Source organism: Ammospiza nelsoni, chromosome 21 (assembly GCF_027579445.1).
Source record: "Ammospiza nelsoni isolate bAmmNel1 chromosome 21, bAmmNel1.pri, whole genome shotgun sequence".
Taxonomy (NCBI): domain Eukaryota; kingdom Metazoa; phylum Chordata; class Aves; order Passeriformes; family Passerellidae; genus Ammospiza; species Ammospiza nelsoni.
This window is the reverse complement of record NC_080653.1, coordinates 10,181,397-10,205,792: the sequence shown is the minus strand read 5'-3', so window position 1 is coordinate 10,205,792 and position 24,396 is coordinate 10,181,397. Positions and strand designations below refer to the sequence as shown.

Here is a 24,396-nt window from a genome sequence, read left to right as displayed (position 1 = left end):
GAGCCGGGCTCAGTAAAGCCGGGCCGCGTTCCCCGCCCGCACTTTCGCCGCTTCCGCAGCGCCCGAGCCCCTCCCCGGTTCCGCCTCCCCGGCCCGCCCCGCTCCCGCTCCCGTTCCCGCTCCGGCCCCGCTGCCGCCCGCGGTAAGTCCCGAGCCGGCCCTGCCCGCCCGTCCTGCCCGGTGCTGCCTCAGCCCGGCCCTGAGGGGACACCGCGCCCGCCACCCCGGGGTCCCGCCCGGCCGGGAGCTGCCGCGGCCCGCCCGGGTCCCCGCGTGTTCCCGGTGTGTCCCTCGTGTCCCCGGTGTGTCCTCTGTGTCACCCGCGTGTCCTCTGTGTCCCCGGGATCTGCCGGCACAAAAGGCTCTGCAGGGATGGGTCTGACCGGGCTCTGGGGATGCGATCGCGCCCCGCGCTCCGAACTGACTCCGAGTGCCGCGCTAGGAAGGAAATTAGGGATGGAATAGGAATAACAATGCAACAGGAAAGGGAACTGAATAGGAACGGTATAGAGTGAGTGGAATTAGAATAGAGTTAAAACGGTTAGAATATAATAGAACAAAATTAGAATAGAATTAGAATGGAGTAGAATAGAATTAGAATAGAAAAGGAATGGAAGTAATGGCAGGCTGAGCTGCAGGAAGGACGGAATTCTTGCTGGCGGTGTGACTGGAACCTCAGCGTTTATCACAGAAATTCAAAGGGCCTGACTCACCTTGGGTTGGCTCCCAGGGATTTTCAGAGGAAGCAGGAAGGGAACAACACAAACTTCTCCGAGTCACTCCCCTTCCCAACGCTCCGGCTTCTCTGGCGCTGTCAGACCCTCAGATCTGCCCTGTTTCTCCAACCAAACAGGAGGAATTTAACAAGTAGTTGCAGTTTATTGCCAATAAACTTGATTTATTAAAGAAAAGCAAAGCATTTTATTCCTGATGGAAGGGAAGATGGACAATTCCCTCCAAAAAAGCTTTATTTGCAGGGCAGCAGCACTTGGCCATCACTCTGGGTAGGATTTCCAGCTCTGGTGTTACTTGTGCTCCACTGGGATCAGTAATTCTGTCTGAAATCTTTGGGATTTGCTTGTGGAACCCACTGGAGAATGACATGCTCAGAGTTATTTTTATCGAAATTTGTTTTTATTTTCTTTATTTAAGCATTCTCCAGTGTGATTTGAATGAAGTACCCCAAAGTAAAGGCCCTCTCCAGTGTTCCCGTCCACAGGCCTGGACAAGATGCCAAAGCAGGTAAAAAGAAAAGCAGGAATTGTGTGTGCTAATTAAATGTTACTGCCAGGAGAGAATTCTTGGCTTATTTCCACGCAGTCAAGATTAGGTAACTACTAATGAATATTCACCCCTGCTTCACGAATTGACTGGACTATTTACTGTGGGTTTGAGTTGAATTAGAGACACCAGGCAGTCATTTTTGTGGTGCCCTGGGCTCTAACAGGGCAGGGTTCATGCAGGCAGCAAGCACATCCTAAGGGTGTTTGTGCAGGAAGGTGAATGGACACGAGAGTTGGGATTTATTGTCAAATATTCATTTGCTTTTGGCTGAGCAGGGCAGCAGAGCCAAGCCCTTCCTCAGGCCTTGCAGTCTCACAGTGGGTTTGACTTGCCTGGTGTGACACAGGGGCACGGGGGGAAAGGGGAATGGCAGGAACTCCTCAGCCCATGCAGGGTTTCCTAATTGTGGTGTCTGTTCTCTGACAGCAGCAAGCTGCTTAGTGCTCATTCAGAGGAGAACAGAAATCACTTGGATGGCAGGACTTTACTGTGTTGCTAAGCTTTTTTTTTTTTCCCTTACTGTGTAAAATTCTGTATCACTGGAAATGAAGTATTTGTGCTGTCTGCAAAAGATAAAAATGCTCCTAAATGAGCAGCTTTTTTTTTTTTTTTTCTTTTAAGGACCATGCTAAGTGGGGTTTGCAGTGCATTTCCCCTGTATTAATGAGCTCAGCTCACATAGAGAGAATGCTGCTGACTAAATTTAGCATTTTCTGTATAAACAAGGTGATGCTGCCCATGTGGTACAGGTGAGCAGGGATAGTTTGGAGAACTTTCTGTCAAGGAGATAACAAGAGGAGTGTACAGAGTGCAGAAATCAGGACTGGCACCTTTTCCACTCTTCATTTTCTCTTCTAGCCTCTCCTTTCCCCAGCAATGGCAAACAGGTCCTGGAATCTCTCTTCTGGCTGGTTTTCCATTACACACAACAAGTGTGCCCTTCCAAATAATGTTGTCAAGGACATGGGAGCCCAGAAGCTGAGATTTGAATATTTTAAGTGATTCAGAGGGGACAAAACTTCAGCTAAGGCAGGGCAGCTCCTCTCCCAGCACCATTCCTGTGCCCTGGCTGTGATGTGTGCACTCTGCAGCTTTCACCCTGTAAATAAGAGTGTCTGCTAGGAAAGCTGCATTTGTTTTAGCCTGCAGGGGCTCCCAGCTGTACCTGCAGCCCTTCCTGCCTCCCTGAGCCCAGGGCACTGCTTGGATTGAATGCATGACATGCAGAGCTTAGAAATGAGCCAGTTTAAAGAGCATGGGGGGTGTGTGTGTGCAGAGCTGCAGTGTGAGCCCAAGGCCACGTTCTCTGAGTGCCTCTGCTCACAGCCAGAACCCTTTTCTAAGATCAGAGCAGGAGGAGGAGCAGCTCCCACACCCTGGGGTCTGGCTCCTGCTGGGACTGAAATTCAGTGACATGGAAGCAGCAGAAGAGCTGGAGCAGGGGATGAGGTGAAAGTCCAGCTCTTCACCTTTCACTGGTGCTGATCTGCCATCCCCTCCAGGAAAATGGCCAAAGGGAAGATTCTCTCATCCAGAATGACCTCAGTGAATCATTTGAAGAAGAAGTCAGAGCCTTCCTTGGTGATGAAGAGAAGCTGCATCTTTTTGATGACCTCACCAAGGTGAACCCGGTGACAACCAGGACAGGTGAGCAGCCAGGGAGTGTCTGCTGAGGGATCCCCTCCCTGCTGGGCTCTGACAGCTCCTGCTCTCACTGCATTAACACCATCAGCACAGGAGTTGTGTACATTCCACCTGCAGTTGTGTACATTCCACCTGCAGTTGTGTATATTCCACCTGCAGCACTCTCTTGGTCACCTCATTCCCTGTTAAACCTGACAGGTAACACATCTGAGACTCTCGCTAGCAACAGGCACAGCAAGGGTCAAACACACTTTGCAAAAGATGCTGACAGAAGCTGTTGCTTTTCAGTTCTGAAATGTCTTCAAGCAAGATACAGAGTCAACCTGTTCTACACAAATGCTGGCTGCAGCCTGGTGGCTTTAAATCCTTTCCAGCCTTTCTCCTGCCTCTACTCACCTGAGCTGATGAGGGAGTACCACGTTGCACTTTGTCCTCAGGTAACCCTGTGTGTGAGATCACTGCCCTTCTGCAGAGCCCAGGTGTCAAACTGCTCCAAATTTATCTGAGAAAATATTCCCACAGGATAAACCCCATTTCTTGTGAAATGTTAGTTCTGTCAAAAGAGCAGTGCTGTTTTCAGGTGAATGTGAGATGACCCTTGCTGTCCATTGCTGTTGAACTGTGTGGTTACTATACTCTTAAATATGAATATTCTCTTTCACTGCCAGGATTTAAAACCTCACATCTTTGCAGTGGCTGAGCAAACCTACAGGAATGTCCAAAAGCAGATGGACCCTGTGAACCAGTCCATCATTGTGAGTGGAGAAAGTGGTGCTGGGAAGGTAAGGAAATGTTTTTCTGTGACATTGCTCTCAAGTTTTGAGCTCTGCCAGTGATTTGTAGTGCAGAGTAGTGCAGTGAATGAGCAAAGATGAATTAAAACCCCTCTGACACAGCACGTAGCCAATCTGCCCAGCACGACTCTCTTGAAATGTGTGTGAAGCATTAAGTGATTGCTGCAGTTAAACACACTCTGCTTAATATAGCAGCTCTTCAGGTGACATCTGTCATTTCTGGAGGGCTGGCTTTGAATCATTCAGCAGGAATTGCACCTGAGTTCAGCCTGGTCTGTCAGGGAGCTCAGCGAACCCTCTGTGCAGACTTGGAGCAGTGGGTGCAGCTCCACCTGGCCCTCCTGTGATGGTCCATCCCTGCTCAGCACTGAGGGTATTTTAAAGCCCAAGAACAGGATGCTTTGCTGAATGTTAATGACTCAAAATCCATTCACATTCACTCCATCCCAAGGCAGTGGCTGTTCCTCCTGGCTGAGCCTCCAGACGGTGACACCTCCATGGAGACTGCCACTGCAGCAGCACTGAAATGTGTGTCTGTGGCACGGAGTTCCCACTGAACCAGAGCTCCAAACCTGACACAGTTCCTCTCTGTAGCCTCCCCTCCACCTGCACCCTGTGTTTCCAGAAGGCAGGAGTGCTCCACTGCCTTAACTGATAAGATGTTAAAGAGCTACTGTCACATCTCTCCCTTGCAGACCTGGACCTCTCGCTGCCTTATGAAGTTCTATGCCTCTGTGGCTGCCTCAGTTATCTCCCCAAAAGGCAATGAAACTGTGGAGAGGATAGAGAGGAGAGTGCTGGATTCCAACCCTGTCATGGAAGCATTTGGTAAATGTGGCTTTTTTAACAACAAACTAAAGTAATGCCCACTGTGGGAATTTCCTTTGCCCCCACACGAGTCTAAGCTGTCTCTTGGTCCTCTCCTTTACAAACAAACTCCTCAAATACTGGAGCTGCTTACAGAGCACCCCAAATACCTGTGTGTGCTGCCTGGCAGAGTGGGACCACTCTGATGTTCTGTGTCTGCCTCTGGCAATTTACAGGGAACGCCTGCACCCTGAGGAACAGCAACAGCAGCAGGTTTGGGAAATACATCCAGCTCCAGCTGGACAGGTGAGGATCACTGGGTAAAACCTTACCTCTTGTCTTGGTCCTTTAAATCTTCATCATCTTGTTCCTTTAAAGCTTATTTCTGAAATCTGCCATAGAATATTGTATGTCTTTTAGAGTGTATTTTGGTTTGCTGGCAGCTTAAACTTATTATTTTCCTTTTTTTTTTCCTACAAGCTTTCACCCTAAAGGTCTCTAAAAGAGAGCAATGGAAAAACAGAGATGTACTTAAGAACTCTAAATAAAATATGAACAAAACTAAAGGTGAACTGCAAAGTACTCAGTCAGTTGGTCTCAGAACAACACAACCCCCCAGATTCTGTGAAGAGGTTTTGTTGAAATCTTTACTCTTTTTCCCCTCTCCAGATTCCATCATCTGACTGGTGCTTCCATCCAGACTTTCCTTCTGGAGAAAACAAGAGTTGCCTATCAGGCTCCCAATGAAAGAAACTTCCATATTTTTTATCAGGTTTGCCTGCAGTTAATTTTGCTGAGTATTTCTGACACACAGCAGGGATGGAATCACCAGATTTAGCACAGTTGAAACTTTTAATAATTACCAGTTTCCCTGTCTCCCAGGCTTCCAAATTAAATCATCCTCCCAGTATGTTATTCCTCACTGTCTGGGAGCTGTAAACACCAAAGGCAGAATTCAATTTTTACCTTGTTTTCTGCCTCCAGATCACAAAAGGTGCTACAGCAGAGGAGAGGCTGGAGTGGAACCTTCCAGAAGGGGCTGAGTACCGCTGGCTGCCAAATTCTGAAAGAAACTTAGATGGTAAAGATTAGCCTCACTAATTAATTAATCAATCCATTAATAATGGCTGGAGCTTTACAGGGAGGCAGGCAGAAATAGATCCTGTTCAATGCCCTGCTCAGCCAACAGCAGATGTTTTGCAAAGCCACCTGCATTAATGGGATTCTTTCTAAGTTTCACTCGGCACTATTAAAGCTTAAAATCGGTCACCTGGCTTAAACCATCTGGCCTGGCAAATTTGCATCTTTGTGGCTTTGTTTAGAAACTCTCTTGTCTTTGCTTGTGCTTCAGCTGACAGAAAAACCCAGTGGGTTGGTTCTGCAGTCTGTGTGTGGGATTTACCCAGACAGCTCCCCTGCTCTGCACTGACCACTCCAGCTGGATGGGATGTGCTGAGATGTTCTGCTTGCCCCTGTTTGTGTGCTTGGCTTGTTCAAGAGCACTGTTTGGCTTTCCAGAGGACTGCTTCGAGGTGACCAGAGGGGCAATGTTCCACCTGGGCATCGGCCGTGCCACGCAGAGCAATATTTTCAAGGTCAGGCGCCCAGCAGGGACAGCAGGAGGGTGTTGGGAATGTGCTCCCAGGGTGGGATTGCTGCTGGGATAAATCCCTGCCCCTGGGCAGAGCTGCTGCTCCTCACTGGAGGGCCCTCAGCCCGCATCAGGCTGCACAGAGGTTCGGTCAGAGGTAAAAGTGTGCACCTCTGAATTTCAGTCTGCCTTCAGGCACCGCAGAACACACAGAAGTTTGGGGTCTGTTTGCTTCCTGCAGAATTCCTGCTCCTGCCTTCTGTGCAGGAATGTGCAGGAGCTGCCCTGTTCCAGGCTAAAGGAGAGCTCAGGGGAGCCTGCCTTGGGGGCAGCTGTCCTGAAAAACTCCCTGATTGCATTGCAGGTGTTATCAGGCCTCCTGCACCTCGGGAATGTTCAATTCTCCAATCCACTGGATGAATCTCAGCCTTGTGAGCTGGAAGACAAAACCAAAGGTGAGGCAACAACCATTTCATGCTCCAGAGTCTTGTTAGTTCAGTGCAGATGCCCAAGGGAAAGGATTAGAGAAAGGAAAGAATGGAGAGAATTCTTTCCTTTATTTAGTTAGTTAATTTAGATTTACTTATTATATTTATTTCATTATTAACATTTCTTAAAATTTATTAAATCTACCAAATTTTCACTTGAGTAATTTTAACTATTATTCATTTTCATTATTAATTCCTTTTAACTACTAATAAGTCTAATTACTTTATTAATAACTTAATTTTGAAAATTAATAAATTTGTTTAAACTGTACTGAATTTACTGCATTTTAAATTATTAAATCGGATTTGTTTAATTTAAATTCATTTAATTTCTTAATTTAATTCAGAAAGAATTCCTTATTAAAGAAAAGAATTTGAACAATAACTCTCCTGCTGATAAGAGACAATCAAAGCCATGAGCAACCCAAAATTAAGTGTGATTTTGTGAACAAACAAAAACCTAATGGTCCCCTGCCCTGAGAGATAATATCCCTCCCTGACAGGTCAGAGCAACTGCAGCACTACCCGGTGATTTCAGGAGGAGTATTGGCAGAACTGTGCCTCTTGTCTGTAATCTTACACTGCCATCACAGGGCTGGCAGAAATCTGACCCAGAGGCAGAGCAGGGCTTTTCACAGGAAAGCTTGGAAGTTTTCATGATAAAGACCAAAAGGCTGTGACAACAAATCTGTTAAATTGCAGTAGAAACAGAGGTTGTTCTGCCTGTCTTCAGGAGGTTTGTGGATCTGGATTTCCTTCAGAGATAAAACTGCCATGAATAGTGAAGGTTCCTGCTACAATTTCAGGGCATGCTCTCAAATCAAACTACTTAATATTCAAATAATTTGGAATACAGCTCAGCTGAGAAAGATCTTAAATGCTTTGCCAGAAAATACACATTCTTCTACACTTCCTTTCTATCCCCAAATCCCTGCTTGTTTCCTGGTCATGACTGTTTGATTTGTCTGTCTGCATTTTGAGGTCCCTGCTCAAAGAGGTGAAAAAGTAACAAAGACACACCTAGAGAGAAAATCAACTTCAGTGTGGCAAACTTCAGCTTTTTCTGGTATTCATTTTAAAGAGAGGATCCAGAATTCCAGGGGCATCCTGCATCCAAATTAAGAGTCTGGTTTTGCAAAACTTAATCCCAAGTTTGGGTAGAAAGATCCAAAATCCATATTTAATTTGAGAGCTGTCGGAAGTGGCATTTTCACACGCAATCTCCAGACCTTCCTTACCTTCAGAGGTGTGAGCACAGCAGGTAACCTTGCACTGTTTGTTCTCCTGAACAAGAGTTTGTGAAGACCACGGGGAAGCTGCTCCAGATTCCCACTGAGGAGCTCCTGGAATGTTTAAGGATCAGAACAATCACTGCTGGGAAACAGCAGCAGGTGTTCAAGAAGCCATGCTCCAGAGCTGAGTGTGAGACCAGGAGGGACTGCCTGGCCAAAGTCATCTATGCCAGGTAAGGGTGGCCTCATCCAGGTGATTTTTGGAGGGAATGGGGAGGCCAGAAGGATTCACTTGCTGCTGTTTTGTGGCAGCACACCAGAAATTCCTCTTCCTTCCAAGTGACGCTGATGGAAACAGCAGTAAAAGAAACAATTCTGATTATTGCAAGCAAGCAGCTTCCAGCTAATCCCTCTGTTGCTGTCTGCAGGTTGTTTGAGTGGCTGGTGTTGGTCATAAATGAAAACATCTACACAGATCCCTCAGTGTGGACCAGCTTCATAGGTATGGATATCCCACCCTGCTTTAACTCAGGGGCCAGCAGCCCTCCAGGCTGCTCCTAAACCAAAGCTCCCTGTCTTCCCACACTGCTTCCAGGTTTGTTGGATGTTTATGGCTTTGAAGCCTTCCCTGAAAACAACTTGGAGCAGCTCTGCATTAATTATGCCAATGAGAAACTGCAGCAGCACTTTGTAGCTCACTACCTGAAGGCACAGCAGGTAATACCCCAAAGTGAGGATCAAATCTTCAATACCTGATTTAAACCAGCGTCTTTTTGGTCACTTTGATTGCATTGCTGTGCCTGTGGTCAGATGGAACCTTCAGTCAGTAATGGCACAGAAAGCAGTGGGAGGGAGGAATGCCTTTGTAAAGAGGGGAGTGTGGGGCAGTGGGAATGGCCCAGCTTTGTCTCCTGGGCACTGGAAATCTGTTCCCAGCCCCACTGGATCTCTGCTTGCTTCTCCTCAGAGAGCTGAACACTTGAGACTCAATTCTTAGGCTAAGAGCAGCCTGAATTGAGATTCTCTTGGAAGTTTCTGCTTACAGCCATGAAGCATAAAGTCCCAAAAGAGTGGAGTTCTGGGCTGAGCTTGGTGTGAAGGCAGAGCCCACCAGAGCCCTGTCACCCACACCTGGGCATGTGGGACCTGTGGAGCCCTCCTGCCCCAGGGGCACAGCTCCCTGACCCCAGCCATGCTGGTGCCTTAAAAACAACCCCCAGTGTGCTGCAGCTTTATCCTTGAGTGAGGAGGGACACAAATGCTGTTGTTTCACAGCAGAGAAGGTTTTTCTGCACCGTGCAGTCCCTCAGTGGTCACACACTGCTCGTTCCAGCTCTCATCTGAGTGCCCTGCAAGGTGCAGAGTCCCTGCCAGAGCTGCTGCTCTGCCCCTCCCCACTGCAGATCCATTACCAAAATGCTCTTTGCCATTAACTGGAATCAGGGAAATTATTTTCTTTATGGCAGCAGCGTGCTGGCACCTCCTGCCTCACAGCGGGGTTTTGTCAATTTATTCAGGAGTCAAGTATTTCTTTGACTGCCATTTGTGCTTTGCTGTTGCCAGGCTGCTTTCCCTGCCTGCCCTGGTCAGCATGCCAGGGGTTAATGGTCAGGGAAGATGGAAAGCAAGTTCAGGCACACAATTGCTTTGCTTGAAATGGCTCCATGACCTCTGTTTATAGCACCCCTCCCACTCACTGCCTGCCCTCTTACCTCTGGATCTGGCTGTCCCCCAAACCACTTAAATGCCATTAGTGGCTGTGCTGAGCAAGCTTTTGGCAGGAGGCTTTTCAAATAACTGCCCAGAGCTTGTGCTTGTTAAACACTGCTGACAGTTTGTCCTGTAATTCAGCATAAATATTGTACCAATTATTCCAGCCAGTATCTCCCTGCACTTCCTTTCAGATCAGGCTTTGCTCTAAATGGAGCTCAGGCAGTAAAGGCTGGCACACAAAGGTTGGGCTGGGGCTGTGTCCCAGTCCAGGGAAGGAGTTCTGCTTGTTCCTTGTCCTTCAGGGAAAATCTCAGCCAGGAGAGGCTTTGTGTGACTGTGGCCTTTGTTTGCTCTCTAAAGCAGCCTTGCAGCTCACTCTGATAAATCCATGGGGTTCCCAAATCCTCAGATAAATTGTTCCAGCAGGTTCTGATCCACACCCAAAAGCTACCTGGGGTAGGATATCCTCATGTGGGTTGGTTTTTTTTCTCAAGCTTGGTGTTGACCTGGAGCTGAGCTGGGATTAACTCCTCAAACAGGACCTGGATCAGCTGCCCAAGGCACAGAGCTCTGAGCTCTGGTGCCCTCTGCTGCAGAATAACCCCTTCCCTCTCCCTGCAGGAGGAATATGCAGCTGAGGGCCTGCAGTGGTCATTCATAAACTACCAGGATAACCAGAACTGCCTTGACCTGATAGAGGGAAATCCCCTCAGCATTTTTTCCTTGCTGAATGAGGTAAGTGTGATCCAAACCTCTCATTTTTTGGGCCCAGGTTTCTGCCTTTGTCCCACACCATCAAAGAAAACACAAACAGTAAATTAATAGAAAACCTGTCAGCTATAACATTTCTGCAGGGTTTCAGTTTCACAAAATCTGCTTCCTCCTGTTCTGAGCTGTGTTTTTCCCTCTGATCCTGGATGTTCTGATTCAAATATGAAACCTCAATTACTTCTTTCCTCCCCAATATTTCAGGCCTTGCATACTCAAAGCAGCTCTAAAGGTAAAATTGCCACAATTTGAATGTTAAATGCTGTAGCTTTTAGAGTCAGATCTTTGTGCCAAACAAGAGATGCTGCAGTTGTGTGTCCTTGCAGGAGTGTCGCCTGAACAGAGCCTCCAACACTCACCTGTTCCAGACCAGGATTGAGAAGGCCTTGTCCAGTAATCAGTGTTTAAGTCGAGATAAATTCAGTAAGAAGCCCAACTTTATCATTTCACATTATGCTGGCAAAGTCTGCTATCAGCTGGCAGCAATGGTGGAGAAAAATAAGGTAGGTGTTTGCAGAAAGAGCTGTTTAAAAAAAATCTAAAAAGTATCCTACAGGCCTAAAGTGATTTAAGTCAAACAAATCTATTCAGTGCTGGGTACTGGACATACCTTGCTGCAAATAAATCCTTCAGGCCATGTGAAACTGGGTGATGTCCTTGGTGGGATCTCTGAACCACCACTGGCACCAGCAGATGCTTTGTGACAGCTTTGAGCTGGGGTTGAGGTGAACCATCACCAAATCAGGGCTTCTTCCATTCCTGGGGAATGCAGAATTGTTAATGGCATCAGGGCATTTTTATAACTGCAAATACTGCACTTAATTCCCAAAAAAAATCTGATAAATGTATGAGAAACAAGAGCTGGGCTTAACTGCTGAAAGTACTCAAAGTACTCAAATTTTGGCCATCAGGGAATAAGTGAAATGTGAAATAGTCTGCAGAGAGCAGGGTCCCTTCTCAGCTCTGACATCCCCAGCAATTATGGCAAGTGCTGTTATTTATTTAGCAATAAAACTCCATCTCTTCATTCAAAGGAATATTTCTAATGCCTGCTGCAGTCTGTCCTTCAGGGATTAAACCACTCCTGAGAGCTGCAGCTCCCTTAGGCTGTGTAACAAGAGCAGTGATGGGAGCAGTTGTACATTTGCAGAATGTTCAGCCAAACATTGTTTTCTGTTCCTAAATCTGACTGTGAATGAATGCACATCATCAGATTTGAGACTGCAGCTGTGGTCACATCAAATCTGGCATCAGAAATTCTGTTCTGTCTCTAAATGTGCAATTCTTAGTTATTTTCAGAGGTGCAGCTGCCTGCCAGGTCCAGGTACTGACAGGTCATGTCTGTTTGCAGGATGCTGTTCCTCCAGAGCTGATCCACGTTTTGCAGAACTCAAAGGATCCTTTGCTTCAAAAATTATTCCCTGTGACAGAAAACAACCAAAATAACACCAAAACCCAGAACAGAGCAGCTGTTGTTACAGTGGTGTCCAAGTTCAAGGTACCTCCTATTCAGGTCTCTGCTGTAATTTTGGAAACTTTCTGGATTTACCATCAACAATTTGATGAATTGCATCCACAGAGTGGATTTTGTGCTCTAACACTGAGTCTGTAAAGCCATCCTTGCCCAGAGCAGCTCCATGGGGTGGGTGGGAGGTCCCTGAGGAGGAGGAGGAGCCCTGCTGAGCTCTGTTTGTTCCTGCAGAGCTCCCTGGAGCACCTGATGGAGATTCTGAGCAGAACCACACCCCACTACATCCGCTGCATCAAGCCCAACGCTGACTGCAGGGCCATGACCTTCAGGAGAGAAGAGGTAACTCCTCCAGAGCCTTCCCCAGGGCTCTGCACTGAGTTTCTTAGCACCTTGACTCACTTACAAAGCTCTTTGCACAGCACATTTTGGAACAGATAAACCCCCTTCCAGAGTCACTGAGGTGCTTGTCCAACACAGCTCCCAAGCACAGCAGCTCTCCCAGCTGCACCCTCCTTGTGGCTGGGGTGATTTGGGTGCTGCCCTCCCAGCCCTGGGCACACAAACACCTTCAAAACAAAACTCTGCTCACTCCAGGAAGCTGAGAAGCTTTGGGAGCAGAGCAGCAGATGCTAAAGCTGTAACTAGCAAGCCTCATCTGATGGGCAGTGAGGCTTTAAACACCCCTGGAATCTGCTGAGCCTGGAAACACCAACACTGAGCCTGGAAACACCAACACTGAGCCTGGAAACACCAACACTGGCCAGGATGCCCAGGACTGGGCACACAAGGAGCAGCTTTCACCAAAGTCAGCTTTGCCTAAACCATCTCAATTTGTGCCTCAGGTTCTCAGCCAGCTCCAGGCCTGTGGCATAGTGGAAGCCATCAGCATCAGTGCAGCAGGTTTCCCAGTCAGGTAAGTCCAGCCTCTTCAGCATTTTCCATTTCCATAGCAATTAGTGGCATTTAGTTATTCAGAAGAGCTTATAAGCAGGAAACCCAAATATTTTGCACCATCAGCATATCCAAGCACAATCCCTGCCCTGGCTTTACTGCTGTTACTGGGAAATCTGAATTTCTTCACAAGTTCTGAACTTTCTGGCCTGTTTGACCATTCAGGCATCAGTCTGTTTGCATCCCATGCACTGGACCCACAAAGCCATTCTGGAATTTTCCCTCCTCAGAGGATGAGTTATTACCATTCAACAAAAAGGATCAGATATTTGCAGTAATGGTTCTGGCCTGGAATTCACTGCACATTTTACATTTTGTCTCCCAGGATCCCTTTCCAAAGTTTCACTGAGCGCTACGAACTGCTGAGGAAATCCTGGGGCTCCAGCAAAAAAAGAGTGTGGGATAAAAGCAGCTCTCATCCTGCTGAGAAAACAGGTAAGTTTCTTCAGGTAATCCCTCTGCCATCAAGTAAACTTGTCACTGCAGCCATTTGCTGTCACACAGATTAGGTAATTACTGTATTCACCACTATTCTAAAATATTTCTTTAACCTATCACCAACCTGAGTTTCTAATTTGCTTAACCCTTAAAATCTTACCCCTCACTGCTGGTTTTCTGTGCTCCTCCTGGGTGGAACAATCAGTTTCAGAGGTGTCTGGGGTTCCCCTCACCCAATATAGTTTGATTTAGAGTTGATTCTAAAGCCACTTACCTTTTGCTTTATTTTCATTTATTTTCCTTTTCCTTCCTTTCTTTCCCCCCTCCTTGTTTCCTTGCTGAATCACTGACCTTCCAGCTTACCTGGACTCTGCTGCTTCTTGCACCTTTTGCACTCTTCTCTTTTTCTAAGCAAGAGTGAGGATGGACTTTAACAAACACAACCCAGCCCACAGGTAATGCCTTTGCTATGAGCTGCTGAAAGGAGGAGCTCATCAGGTGGTTACATTTAATGTTAAAGGTTATTGCAGCCCCTTTCTGTGCCCCAGTTGATTCCCCAATTCACCCACTGGGTCAGTTCAACGAGCAGCAGCTGTGGGAAGCAGGACCAGCTTGTTCAGATGAGTAAAACTGGTGGAAATCTGTTCACCCTGTGGAAATGGGGTGAAGCAAGGAAGTGCAGGTTGGAAAATTACTTACACAGTGGATCTTTCCCCCTCAATTACAAACCCATTAAGTGCAAAGCCTCTTTGTGATGGGTTTTTAGTCCTTTTTATCTTGAGGGGTAATAAGCTGCAAACAAAGCAAAACAATTGCCCAAACACAGGCATAAGCTTTGGGTTCCCTTATCAGCCCAGCCCCATGAGCACCATCAGAGCCACCAGATGTCTTCCTGCAAGCAAGAATTGCTTCTATTTGTTTTCAGGACCTTAAAATGCTCTCATCTCCTTAGAAATATTTATAGCAGAAAAGCAAACAGTATCCAGGATGGAATGATGCAAAACCCATCCAGCTCTGTGCATGCAGGAACTCCTGCAACAATCTCTTGTTCCAGGTCTGAATTAAGTCTGTCTCCATTTTCAAAGAGATTCATCTGGATGAGCTGTTTGTGATGTAAAAAATTGTGCACTGTGTCCCAGAAATGGCTTTAATAACCTGTAATTGCTGCCATAAATTCCTGCTCAGTCCAGGACCCCAAAGCTGCTCTGTCACAGCTGTACAATTGTGTAGAATTTGCTTCCCCTTCCTGCACTTTTCAGTACATTAAGGCTACAATTCCCTGCCTTTTGTTCTTTGCTCCCACAGCTTTGAGTTTTGAGTATTTAATGGGATTTTCTTGCTGCTCAGTCTATTCTTAATGGCATTGCTGCTGCTTTCTCCTGCTTCCATGTGGGATGTTTGGGGTGGGAGAACACCTGAGCCTCCCTGGTTCAGCCTAGATCTGCCCCAGATGAGTTTTACCTGTGGAGAACAGAGGTGGTGACAGATGAGAGGGCAGCACCCAGGCACAGCCCAGTTCAAACACCCCACTCTGGTTTGCTGCTTGCTGGCACCTGCTGCAATCTGTGCTGTCACATTTCAGCCTTAAACAGAGCAGCATCAAGTGCTCTCAGCCATCCCCCCTTGCTGCAGGGGTTTCCCCTCTAAGTGGCCAAGAAATCTCAGTGCAAAGACAAGACAGAAATCTCAGTGCAAAGACAATGCCCTGGCCCCAGTTCCAAATGTTGTGGTGCCTTCTCCTCAGTGTTTCCCTTCCAGGTGAGGCTGCAGCCATGGGTGATGACAAAGCACCACGTGCTGCTGTTCTGGAGATCCTCCAGGATGCTCTCAGGGGACAAAGCCCTGCTCAGGCAGCAGGGGATGGAGCAGGAATCCCCTCAGTCTTCTGTGGCAAAACCAAAGTGTTCCTGGCCAATTCCCTGGTAAGTGCTGTTCCTTGGCTCCTGCCTCAGGGCCAAACTCCTGCCAAGCCAGTGTGACCAGAACTGGGCATTTTCCATCCAATTATTAAACCCAATCAAGCACCCATCAGAACCCAGCTCTGCAGAGCACTTTGTGTAATGGGCTCTGTGTTGGAAAGGAGGTGCACTTGTGTCAGAATTCCAGTAAGGATGGCAGCTTTCCTCAGCTCCACAGGACACGTTTGGCTGGGAAAGAGAGGAGGGAGTCAAAGGCACTTCTGCCAGGCTTGCTGCCTAGAAGCAGCCCCTTCAGTGGAGCTGGGTATGAACCTGCTGCTGCTGGCTCCACTTACCTCCCCAAGAACTTCCATTTTCATTTCCATGTTACCTGAAAAGCACAAATGAAGTGAGGACATTTCCCAAACCCAATCCAGCAGTCACAGGACACTGTGAATGAGGCTGTGGTCCCCTGGCAAACACCAAGAGGCTCTAAGAGAGGGAAGAGCTGTGAGCACAATCCCATCCCTAACTCCAGGCTCCTGTTCCCCACTGCAGCTGGAACTCCTGGAAGCCAGGAGAGCAGAGGTGTTAAATGAGAAGGCATTTTGCATCCAATGCTGCTGGAGAAGATTTAAAGAGAAGAAAACAGCAAAGGAGAAACGCTCTGCAACTCTCATCCAAGCAGGTGACTCGTGGGGCTGGGATAACAGAGCCAGGGACATTTCCAGTCACCCTGGGGGATCACAGTGGCACAAGTGGCCAAGTGCCATCTCCAGAGATTCTGAGCACTCAGGTTTGTTTCTCTCATTGCATCCCCAGCTGTTCGCTCCTGGCTGGCCAAGAGACGCTTCCAGAGGCTGCGCAGGGCTGCCCGCGCCATCCAGCGGGGCTGGAGGAGGTGCCAGGTGAGGCTGGGGCACAGGACAGCACTGAAAGGAGCCTGAGGCTTCTTGGGGTCTGAGAAAGAGTCACAACTCTGAGAACTGCAAACCCAGCTCCAGAAAACTCTTCTCCAGCTGAAGAGCAGATGCCAGTCCTGTAGAGCTGCTTCTGGCTCATCCTGCAGCATAAACTCACTCCTTACCTGCATGGAAACTGGGGTGTGCTGTCCCTGCAGACTCCCTCTTTACAGACTCAGCTTTGCAGTCCTGAGTTGTGCCCAGGACATTTGAGAATTGCTGTTGCTGTTGTTGTGTCTTTCAGGCAAAAGCGGCAGCGCTGGCAGCAGCAGAGCTGGATGAGGGGGAAGGAGAGGAGCTGGCAGCCCCTGGAGCTGCCCTGGCCCCTGGGGCTGCCTGTCCCCTGGGCACAGCGTGGGCTCTGCAGGCAGCTGTGCAGCTCTGGCCCCTGGGGCTGGTGCTGGCTGCAGCTCCTGGCAGTGCCACGGGGCCCCGGCGGGCGCTGGCGCTGCTGGGCTGCCTCAGGGCGCTGCAGGAGAGCCCCAGGGGACACCTGGGCTGTGGCATCGCCTCCATCAGAGCCCTCCCACAGGTACCCACCCACCCCTCCCTCCTGTCTGCAGCTTGGGAGCAGGCTGGGGTGGCATCTCCTACTGCCTGCCCTCAGAAACTGCACTTACAAATCTCCCTCAGGTCTGGGGGGGACATTTTTGTGTTGGCATCAAATTCTGTGTGCAGGAAATGCCAGAGCTGCTGCAAGGGCAGTGCTGAGCACCCCAACCTCCAGAGTGTGAGCTGATCTCAGTCCAGTTCAGTGCTGGCATCTCTGTAGTGACCATTTCTCTTCAGCCCATTTGTGAGGACTCCTCTGTCCTCGTGCCCCAGTGGTTCACACACCCCAGAGCTAAATGTAACAAAACCAGCTGCCCATCTGGCTGAACTCTCCTCTCTTGTCCCCGCAGGGCCCTGTCAGGTTCCACTGCAGGAGGTCCCCCCTGCACTTTGCCACCGTCAGCCCCCACACGGAGGCGTTTTCCATCACGGGACTCAACCAGATCCTGCTGGACAGACAGGAGCTCCTGCCCACATAGCCCTGGCCTGGCCTCCAGGGGGGCTCCCTGCAAGCTGCTGCTTCCAAATCACTCAGTGTCCCCTTCTGCTGCTACCTCAGAGCTTCCCCAGCGCTGCCTTGTACGTCCAACGTGAGGGACAGGGACACACCTCATAATGCACATTAGAATAACCTTAAATAACATTAAATTGCATTTGCTGTGGCTGGGAGCAGCTCCTGCTCCCCCCCACGTTACAGGAAATATCAACACTATGGGAACAAATCAATGCCAACAGATCAGGTGCTTGAAGCAATGAATACTTGAACTGAGCTGCCTGCAGCAGGCAGAGTGAGCAAATAATAATGCCAATAAACATTCCTGATTCCTGCAACCGTCCTGAGTGAGCACCAGTGTCCCAGGGGGGTGAGGAGCAGCCAGCTGGGGCAGATGTCTCAGGGAAAAGCAGGGCTGGGCTCTTGCTTTTATCTACAGGACCAAAATCAGAGAGCTCTCACAGCTGCCAGGTGTGTGCAGAGCTCCCAGACAGCACCACCCTGCCCAGGAGTGCTCTGAACCCTCCTTTGTTGCTCATGGCTCTTGAAAATGTTCAGCTGCTCTGTGTATGTCATTTAAAATAAACTGCTCAATGCCTTCTCAAGGTGTCTGACCCTTCCCAACAAAAACATTTTAGAGTAAAAAACAAAAAATTTCAGAGTGCTCATGGATTAAAATTAATGTAAATATATTTAATATTGTCACTGTGAAGCAACATTTCCTGTGGCTGCCCAAGAATTCCACAGAGTACCAAGGTCAACCCCCAGATGTAAAAAAGAAAGTCCCAGCACAGCTCTGCCCCTGTTTGTCAGCTCCAGCCTGAGCTCAGAGCAGCGACACCCAGGGGCACAGCAGCCAAGGCACAGAGCAGAGTGCACCCAAACCTCACCAAACACAAATCCCCGGGACGAACGACACAATGCCCACTGCCCCGGCAGCAAAGCTCACTCGGCGAGGACGGGGAGCACGTTCTCCTTCTCCTCGGGAGGCTCCACGATGCGCAGGCAGCAGTCGGCGAACTCGAGGAACAGCGGCTCCCGCATCAGCCGCCTCAGGAGGGAGCTCTTGTCCCGAGCCTGCTCCAGGGCCAGCAGCAGCTGCCGCAGGTGCGGGTTCCGCAGCAACTCCCGCAGCTCCGCCGATTCCCCTGCGCAGGGAGGGGAGAAACGGAGTTACAGCTGAGTTAGAGCAGGGCCTGGGGCCAGCAAACCTTCCCGGGGACACAGCGACTGCCAGGGCACTGTCACGGTGCTCTCAGGGAAAGCTCGGCTCCCTGGAAAACCCAGGCGCTGGTGTTAAAGTGTTACAAGTGGGAAAAGAGTGGGGAGAAGAGGCAGGAAAATTAGGACAATAAGAACTTAGACAATTAAAGTTTGGGCAATAAAAAACAAAGAATTGCAGACTCCCACTCTGCCCCAAAGCACCCCTTGCTAACAAAGGATTACCCCTTAAATGCAATGGCTTATTGTATAATTATATATCTCATACATGATTCAATCATTCCTCTCAAACCAGGGCGTTTCTGCTCAATTTCAGCTTCCCCCCTTCATCTTGTAAATCAGTTTTGTTGGTTCCTCCAAGTCTGAGCTTTCCTGATAAGGAAGCAATAATTCTTCTCTTGGGATCATGGTGTCCGTTTGTTGCTATCTCCATCCAGAGAGGATGATGTGAGGAGATTCTTGATTATCTTTTCCATGCTTTGAGCTACTTACAAGAAGTATCTCACATCACATCGCTTCTATTTTAATGTTATGCTATAGCCTAAAAACAGTATTTACCACACCACTTAAAGGAGATTAATACAGCACTACCTAAAGGAATTTAACACCACAGGAGGTGAGCACAGCATCACTCTCCCACACCCCGTGCTTATCTCAGTATTTGCCAGGAGCGGGGTTTGTTACCCAGCAGCTGCAGTTTCTGCGGCGGGACGCGGTCCTGCTCCTCCTCCTCGCCCACGATTTCCTCCGGGGCCGCGGGGCTGCCGGCGGGGGCAGGGGGGGATCCGGGCCCGGCCGCCTCCTCCTCCCGCCGGGCACCGGGCGCGCAGCGCTCTGCGGACACAGCCGGTCAGCCCCGGTTACCCCTGGTTAGCCCCGGTTAGCACGGTTAGCCCGGCCCGCACTCACCGCGGTGGGTCCGGCAGCACGGCACGGAGCAGCTGCGGGGAGAACGGCGTGAGAAACGGGCCCGGGGCCGCCGGCCGCACCCTCAGCCCGCGGTACCGGCCGTGACCCCAGCCCGCCCCTCGCTCACTGAGCGGTACCGAGCCGTGCCCCGGCTCCCCCCAGCCCGCCCCTCGCTCACTGAGCGGTACCGGGCCGTGCCCCGGCTCTCCCCAGCCCGCCCCTCGCTCACTGAGCGGTACCGGGCATTGCCCCCGCTCCCTGAGCGGTACCGGGCCGTGCCCCCGCTCCCCCCAGCCCGCCCCTCGCTCACTGAGCGGTACCGGGCCGTGCCCCCGCTCCCCCCAGCCCGCCCCTCGCTCACTGAGCGGTACCGGGCCGTGCCCCGGCTCTCCCCAGCCCGCCCCTCGCTCACTGAGCGGTACCGGGCCGTGCCCCCGCTCCCCCCAGCCCGCCCCTCGCTCACTAGGCGCTGCCGCAGCGCGGACAGCGGTACCGGGCCGCGGCCCCCGCCCCGCACTCCGCGCACGGCCCCGGCGCCCTCATGGCCGCTCCCGCCGCTTCCGCTCCCACTTCCGCTTCCGCTCCACCGGCCAGGGCTGCCAATCGAGCGCCTCCAGGCAGGCGTGGTTAATCGACCGCCGAGCGCAGCCGTAGCCAGGGCGATTTATCGAGCTATTTAGAGATGTTTCTATAAATAGATAAACATAAAGAGATATACGGATATAGATATATATAGAGAGAGCGCTGTGTATGGGGGAAGAAAGAAGGAGGAGTGGAGAGAGAGATGTATATATCGAGATAGGGGTAGAGGTATAGAAATGGGCATGTATAACATATATTAATAGAAAATAAATAAATAGATAAATAAATAAAATTGTATATATATATATAAATAGAGAAATATAGAGAGTTAGAGAGGAATATAGATAGATATAAAGATTAGGAAACAACAAAGCAAAGAAACTGGAAAGAAATCCCTGAAAACCCCAAGTGGCTGGGATTGTGTGTGATCAATGTCAGAACATCCTCACTGTGTGGGTTTCCATGGGATTTTGTTGCTGTGCGTTGATGAAATACCACAGAGCAGCAGCAGAGCCAGAAGCATGAGCTGATGTCATGTGAAAAACACCAATCACTTGGTTTTAAAATTTCCAAGGTTTAATAGCAATAAAATGGTTATAAAAATAGTAATATAATTAGAGTAATAATAATTTTGATAATTGGGATTAGGAGAATATGAGACAATAGAAACAAAGAGTTACAGACGATCTGGGTATGTCTTTCAGGAACAAGTCAGCTTCTTCTGATAATGGAGCAATAAATGATTTTTCTCTGAAAGATTGAGGTGTCCTGTGGCTGCTGTCTGGTGCAAGTGCCTCATTCCTTTCTTCAAAAAATATCCCGCTTACATAGTTCCTATTTTAACTACAAAAGTTACCATTTCCCTACAAAACTACATTTTCCATCCTACTAAAATGTTAACACAGCACTGCTAATCACTACAACAAAATACAAACAGTAAACATCTGCGTGGAGCCACAGCATGTGCACTGTTCACACTCTGTTATCAGTCCCTGTGGCTGCCCAGAGGAGCCCTGAGGCCACAAAGTGCAAGCTCTCAGTACTCCCCAGGTCCCAGAGCAAAGCAGGTTTGAACAGTTCCAAGAAAAGGGAAATAAAAATGAACAGTCCAGGGAAAACTCTGCCTCGGCCAGCTAAAGCAACGGAACAGCAAAGGAGTGCTCTGTGCTGCTCTGTCAGTGCCCAGACAGCACAGTGCAGCTCAGGATGTGGAGCGGGGCTGCTTTTGGAGCAGTGAGTGCAGCCTCTGATAACAAACTCCTGCTGCTGCTTCTCCCCACCTCTGCTCTCAGAACCAGCACTGCAGGCACAGAATAGAATATCCAGCATTAACAGAGCACACAGCTGGGATACAAGCATCATAATGTGAGAAATAGCTACTCACTTTTCATACTTTAGGAAGGTCTATTAAACCTTACCAAAAATGCAGCAGAAGGCTGAAGAAAGAAAAAACATTACGGCACTGGGAACAAAAGATTTTCCCCACCATGTGCTCAGCCCCCTCACAATGGAGGTTTTTCCTTTTTAACCCTTTAACCCCTCCCAAAGTTCCGTCCATCAACCCCTTCTTCACTGTCCAGTGGTGGAGATCTCCTCCTCAAATCCTGACTGGAGCTCAGGTGTCACCGCAGTGACAAGCCAGCCCTCCCAGCCCTCCCTTGACAGCTGTCCCTTGTTAAATTGTACCCACGCGAGGGGGTACAACACCACCATAAACCATACAGCTTTTCTCAACTTATCACATGCTATTTGTCTGTTAATTGTGAGAGTCCACCATGGCATTCCTCGTTTATCCAATACACCACCTGGGATGGGGTGGGTGGGTTTGCTCAGACGTGGCCGATGGCGGCACAGGCCCTCACACGTGAGGCCCAGAGGCCGCACACAACACAACCATAAACCTATACAACTTTTCTCAACCTACACATACGATATTTGTCTATTAATTGTGAGAGTCCACCACTACATTCCTCATTCATCACAACACATCACCCTGGGATGGGGTGGGTGGGTTTGCTCAGACGTGGCCGATGGCGGCACAGGCCCTCACACGTGAGGCCCAGAGGCCATGCACAACACAACTCTAAATCTATACAACTTTTCTCAACCTATACACATGATATTTGTCTGTTAATTGTGAGAGTCAATCATGGCATCACTCATTTATCCCACTACACCACCCTGGGATGGGGTGGGTGTGTTTGCTCAGACATGGTCGACAGCGCAGGCCCTCACGCGCGAGGCCCAGAGGCCGCGCAGCGCCTTCAGCCGGGCCCCCAGCGCCCGGAGCCGCAGCGTGTAGAGCAGGGGGTTGCCCAGGCAGGTGAGGGTGATCAGTATGGCCGTGCAGTTCCTGAAGATGTACACCCCTGGGTACAGCTCGCCGTGGCAGCGCTGGTTGGCCGCGTCGAAGACGACGCCGGCCAGGAATGGCGCGTAGGACACCAGGGCCAGCAGCCAGATGGAGATGCTGGTCCTGGCCACCTGCGTCTCTGCCGACCTATAGGTGCCCGTGGCTTGGCCGCACGCCTGCATCCTCAGCTTCCTCTTCCTCAGGATGATGATGATCCTCAGGTAGGTGAAGAGGGGCACGAGGAAGGCCATGGCCACGTTGGGCATGGCGATGAAGACGAGGTAGTTGACGCAGAAGGGGCTGTAGAGCACCGAGATGTTGCTCTGCGCGTGCAGGCAGTTCCAGCCCATCAGGGGCAGGCAGCCCAGGAAGAAGGCCAGGACCCAGTTGATGAAGACCACGGCAACGGAGTGGTTCCTGGCCACCCTGAACCTCGTCCTCATGCTCTCGGCCACAGCCAGGTAGCGCTCGATACCGATGCTCACCAGGTTGTAGATGGTGGACAGGATGGAGGTGGTGTACAGGGAGTAGGGAGCCAGCATGTCCCAGGAGCCGAAGATGGTGATGTCAGGGTAGGTGATGAACAGCATGGAAATCCAGAAGCCAGAGAAGCTGGTGAAGAGGTCAGAGACAGCCAGGTTGCAGAAGAGGATGGAGATGGGCTTGTGCAGGTCCCTGGTGGCCAGGCGGGTGAAGATGGCGGTGCAGTTGAAGATGATGGAGACAATGTTGATGGTCAGCTGGGGGATGCCCAGGGCCAGCACCAAGTAGTAACTCCAGATCTTGGTGTGGTTGGCAGAGCAGTTCAGGAACCCATTCATGGTGGGGAATGCTCCTTTGGGCCGGCTCTGCTCATCCCATTCTCCCAGGAGCTCCCACCCCGATCCCCGGGCGCGGATCCTCTCCTGACACACAGCTCCTGCTGCCACATCATCGTCGCCACGGGGGTTAAACTTTAACCAGCTGTGTTTTTTAATATTTGGGTTGCCAGCTGGGGGCTGTGCCAATCCCCGGGAGTTGCTAGGATAGCCCAAACTGCAGAGCACATTTCCCACACGCATGAGCTGCTGGAAGCAACCTTTGACAAGAGCAAAGCCTGCCCAGGGCTTGGGGAGATGGGTGGTGACGCCTGCAGTGGAAAATTCTTCAGGGATGTTCTCAAATGGAGTGAAGTGAACCCAGCTGTCACTCACAAATTAATTACATCATAAAGGATTAGAGAGGCAGGAAAGGAGGAGCAGAGTTTTGTGGGTTTGGAGGGCTGAGGGAACTGAAATAAAACATGAGTGCTGTGTCTCCAGCCTGGACCCCAACAGCCCAAAAATGCCTTTTCCCACTTAATCCTTTCATGATAACACAGCTAAAACAGCCAACACCACTACCCCTGCCTTTGCCACAGGATATTTTCTGTTTATTTCATGTGGCTTGGTCATTAATAAACCAGTACCCACACCAGTGTAGCTTCTCTTTCTCCAACTTTTTAAATGCAAATTATTTCTGAGAACTTAGACTGAAAGTACCTGAGAGCTGGGGGAGAAAAAAGCTCACAGAACACACATTCCATGCTCTCAGCAGAGGGCACTGCTGGAATAAAATACAGGGTACAGAGGCAGCAGGGAGATTTTAACCAGCTAAGCAGACCAGATGAGCAGGACAATTACCAGGTAAATTATCCATTTAGCCACATTATTTATTCTGATTCAATCGTATTTCATTGTTGCCTTAACAAAGGATTCACCTTTGTTGTTCACAATTTTCTACCACGGCCTTGCCAAGCAGCTCAGTTGAATTGTTGGGCTCCCACATTCAGCACTGATCTTACAGCAGCAATTCAAGCCCCACAGGTGGGAATCTGTGAACTCTGATAGCTCTGCCAAAGTTAAAATGTAAGAAATTTAGGCTATAATTTTGAGTTTAAAAAGGGGACTTTTAGGCCTTTTTTTTTTCTATTGTAGTGTATGAAAGTATATTCAGTTTAACCTGCAGTCAGCATCCACGATTTTTGTGTATCAGGAATACTTTATAATTAATTAATACACTTTTAAATTGTGATTATTATATTTTATACAAGTCTAAGCAAGCAATAAGCATTTCAGATGGTCACAAGGGAATGATAACATAGAAATAAGGGCTGAGAAATGACCAGTCAAGCCTGGGGCTGTATTAACATCCTATAAAATATTCCTCTCCCAGTGTCCCAGATAAAACTCCCTTTGTAATCCCAGCCCTGGCAGCCACACCTCGG

The 24,396-nt window shown here is 49.4% G+C and overlaps 3 protein-coding genes across 3 annotated transcripts; 1 reads left to right on the top strand and 2 right to left on the bottom strand.

Moving 5' to 3' along the window:
• Positions 1-82: 82 nt before the first annotated feature.
• Positions 83-17,683, top strand: MYO19 (myosin XIX). The gene is made up of 25 exons (XM_059487186.1): positions 83-142; positions 1,153-1,242; positions 2,787-2,931; positions 3,217-3,365; positions 3,597-3,710; positions 4,418-4,550; positions 4,766-4,835; positions 5,199-5,301; positions 5,514-5,610; positions 6,048-6,124; positions 6,485-6,575; positions 7,902-8,073; positions 8,269-8,342; positions 8,436-8,557; positions 10,175-10,288; positions 10,648-10,824; positions 11,673-11,819; positions 12,024-12,131; positions 12,635-12,705; positions 13,069-13,178; positions 14,940-15,103; positions 15,638-15,767; positions 15,902-15,987; positions 16,286-16,573; positions 16,944-17,683. Exons 2-25 carry the CDS (start codon positions 1,231-1,233, stop codon positions 17,070-17,072), a joined length of 2,883 nt encoding a protein of 960 aa, XP_059343169.1. The 5' UTR covers positions 83-142; positions 1,153-1,230; the 3' UTR covers positions 17,073-17,683.
• A 75-nt stretch (positions 17,684-17,758) lies between these two features.
• Positions 17,759-19,786, bottom strand: ZNHIT3 (zinc finger HIT-type containing 3). Its single transcript, XM_059487187.1, has 4 exons — positions 19,680-19,786; positions 19,217-19,248; positions 18,992-19,141; positions 17,759-18,234 (listed from the first exon to the last, which is right to left on the bottom strand). The coding sequence occupies exons 1-4, from the start codon at positions 19,757-19,759 to the stop codon at positions 18,032-18,034; spliced, it is 465 nt and encodes a 154-aa protein (XP_059343170.1). The 5' UTR covers positions 19,760-19,786; the 3' UTR covers positions 17,759-18,031.
• Positions 19,787-22,003: 2,217 nt separating this feature from the next.
• Positions 22,004-23,212, bottom strand: LOC132082448 (lysophosphatidic acid receptor 1-like). Its single transcript, XM_059486698.1, has one exon. The coding sequence runs from the start codon at positions 23,210-23,212 to the stop codon at positions 22,004-22,006; it is 1,209 nt and encodes a 402-aa protein (XP_059342681.1).
• Between the last annotated feature and the right edge of the window lie 1,184 nt (positions 23,213-24,396).

Excerpts from the sequence above, each read along its gene's own strand:
- MYO19 (XM_059487186.1), top strand. Across the intron at positions 6,576-7,901 it reads GCTGGAAGACAAAACCAAAG|AGTTTGTGAAGACCACGGGG; the intron begins GTGAGGCAACAA and ends CTCCTGAACAAG. Across the intron at positions 13,179-14,939 it reads TCATCCTGCTGAGAAAACAG|GTGAGGCTGCAGCCATGGGT; the intron begins GTAAGTTTCTTC and ends TTTCCCTTCCAG.
- ZNHIT3 (XM_059487187.1), bottom strand. The coding sequence starts at position 19,759 with ATGAGGGCGCCGGGGCCGTGCGCGGAGTGCGGGGCGGGGGCCGCGGCC. Across the intron at positions 19,249-19,679 it reads CCGCGCTGCGGCAGCGCCTA|CTGCTCCGTGCCGTGCTGCC; the intron begins GTGAGCGAGGGG and ends TTCTCCCCGCAG. Across the intron at positions 19,142-19,216 it reads GTGCTGCCGGACCCACCGCG|AGCGCTGCGCGCCCGGTGCC; the intron begins GTGAGTGCGGGC and ends CTGTGTCCGCAG.
- LOC132082448 (XM_059486698.1), bottom strand. The coding sequence starts at position 23,212 with ATGCGTGTGGGAAATGTGCTCTGCAGTTTGGGCTATCCTAGCAACTCC.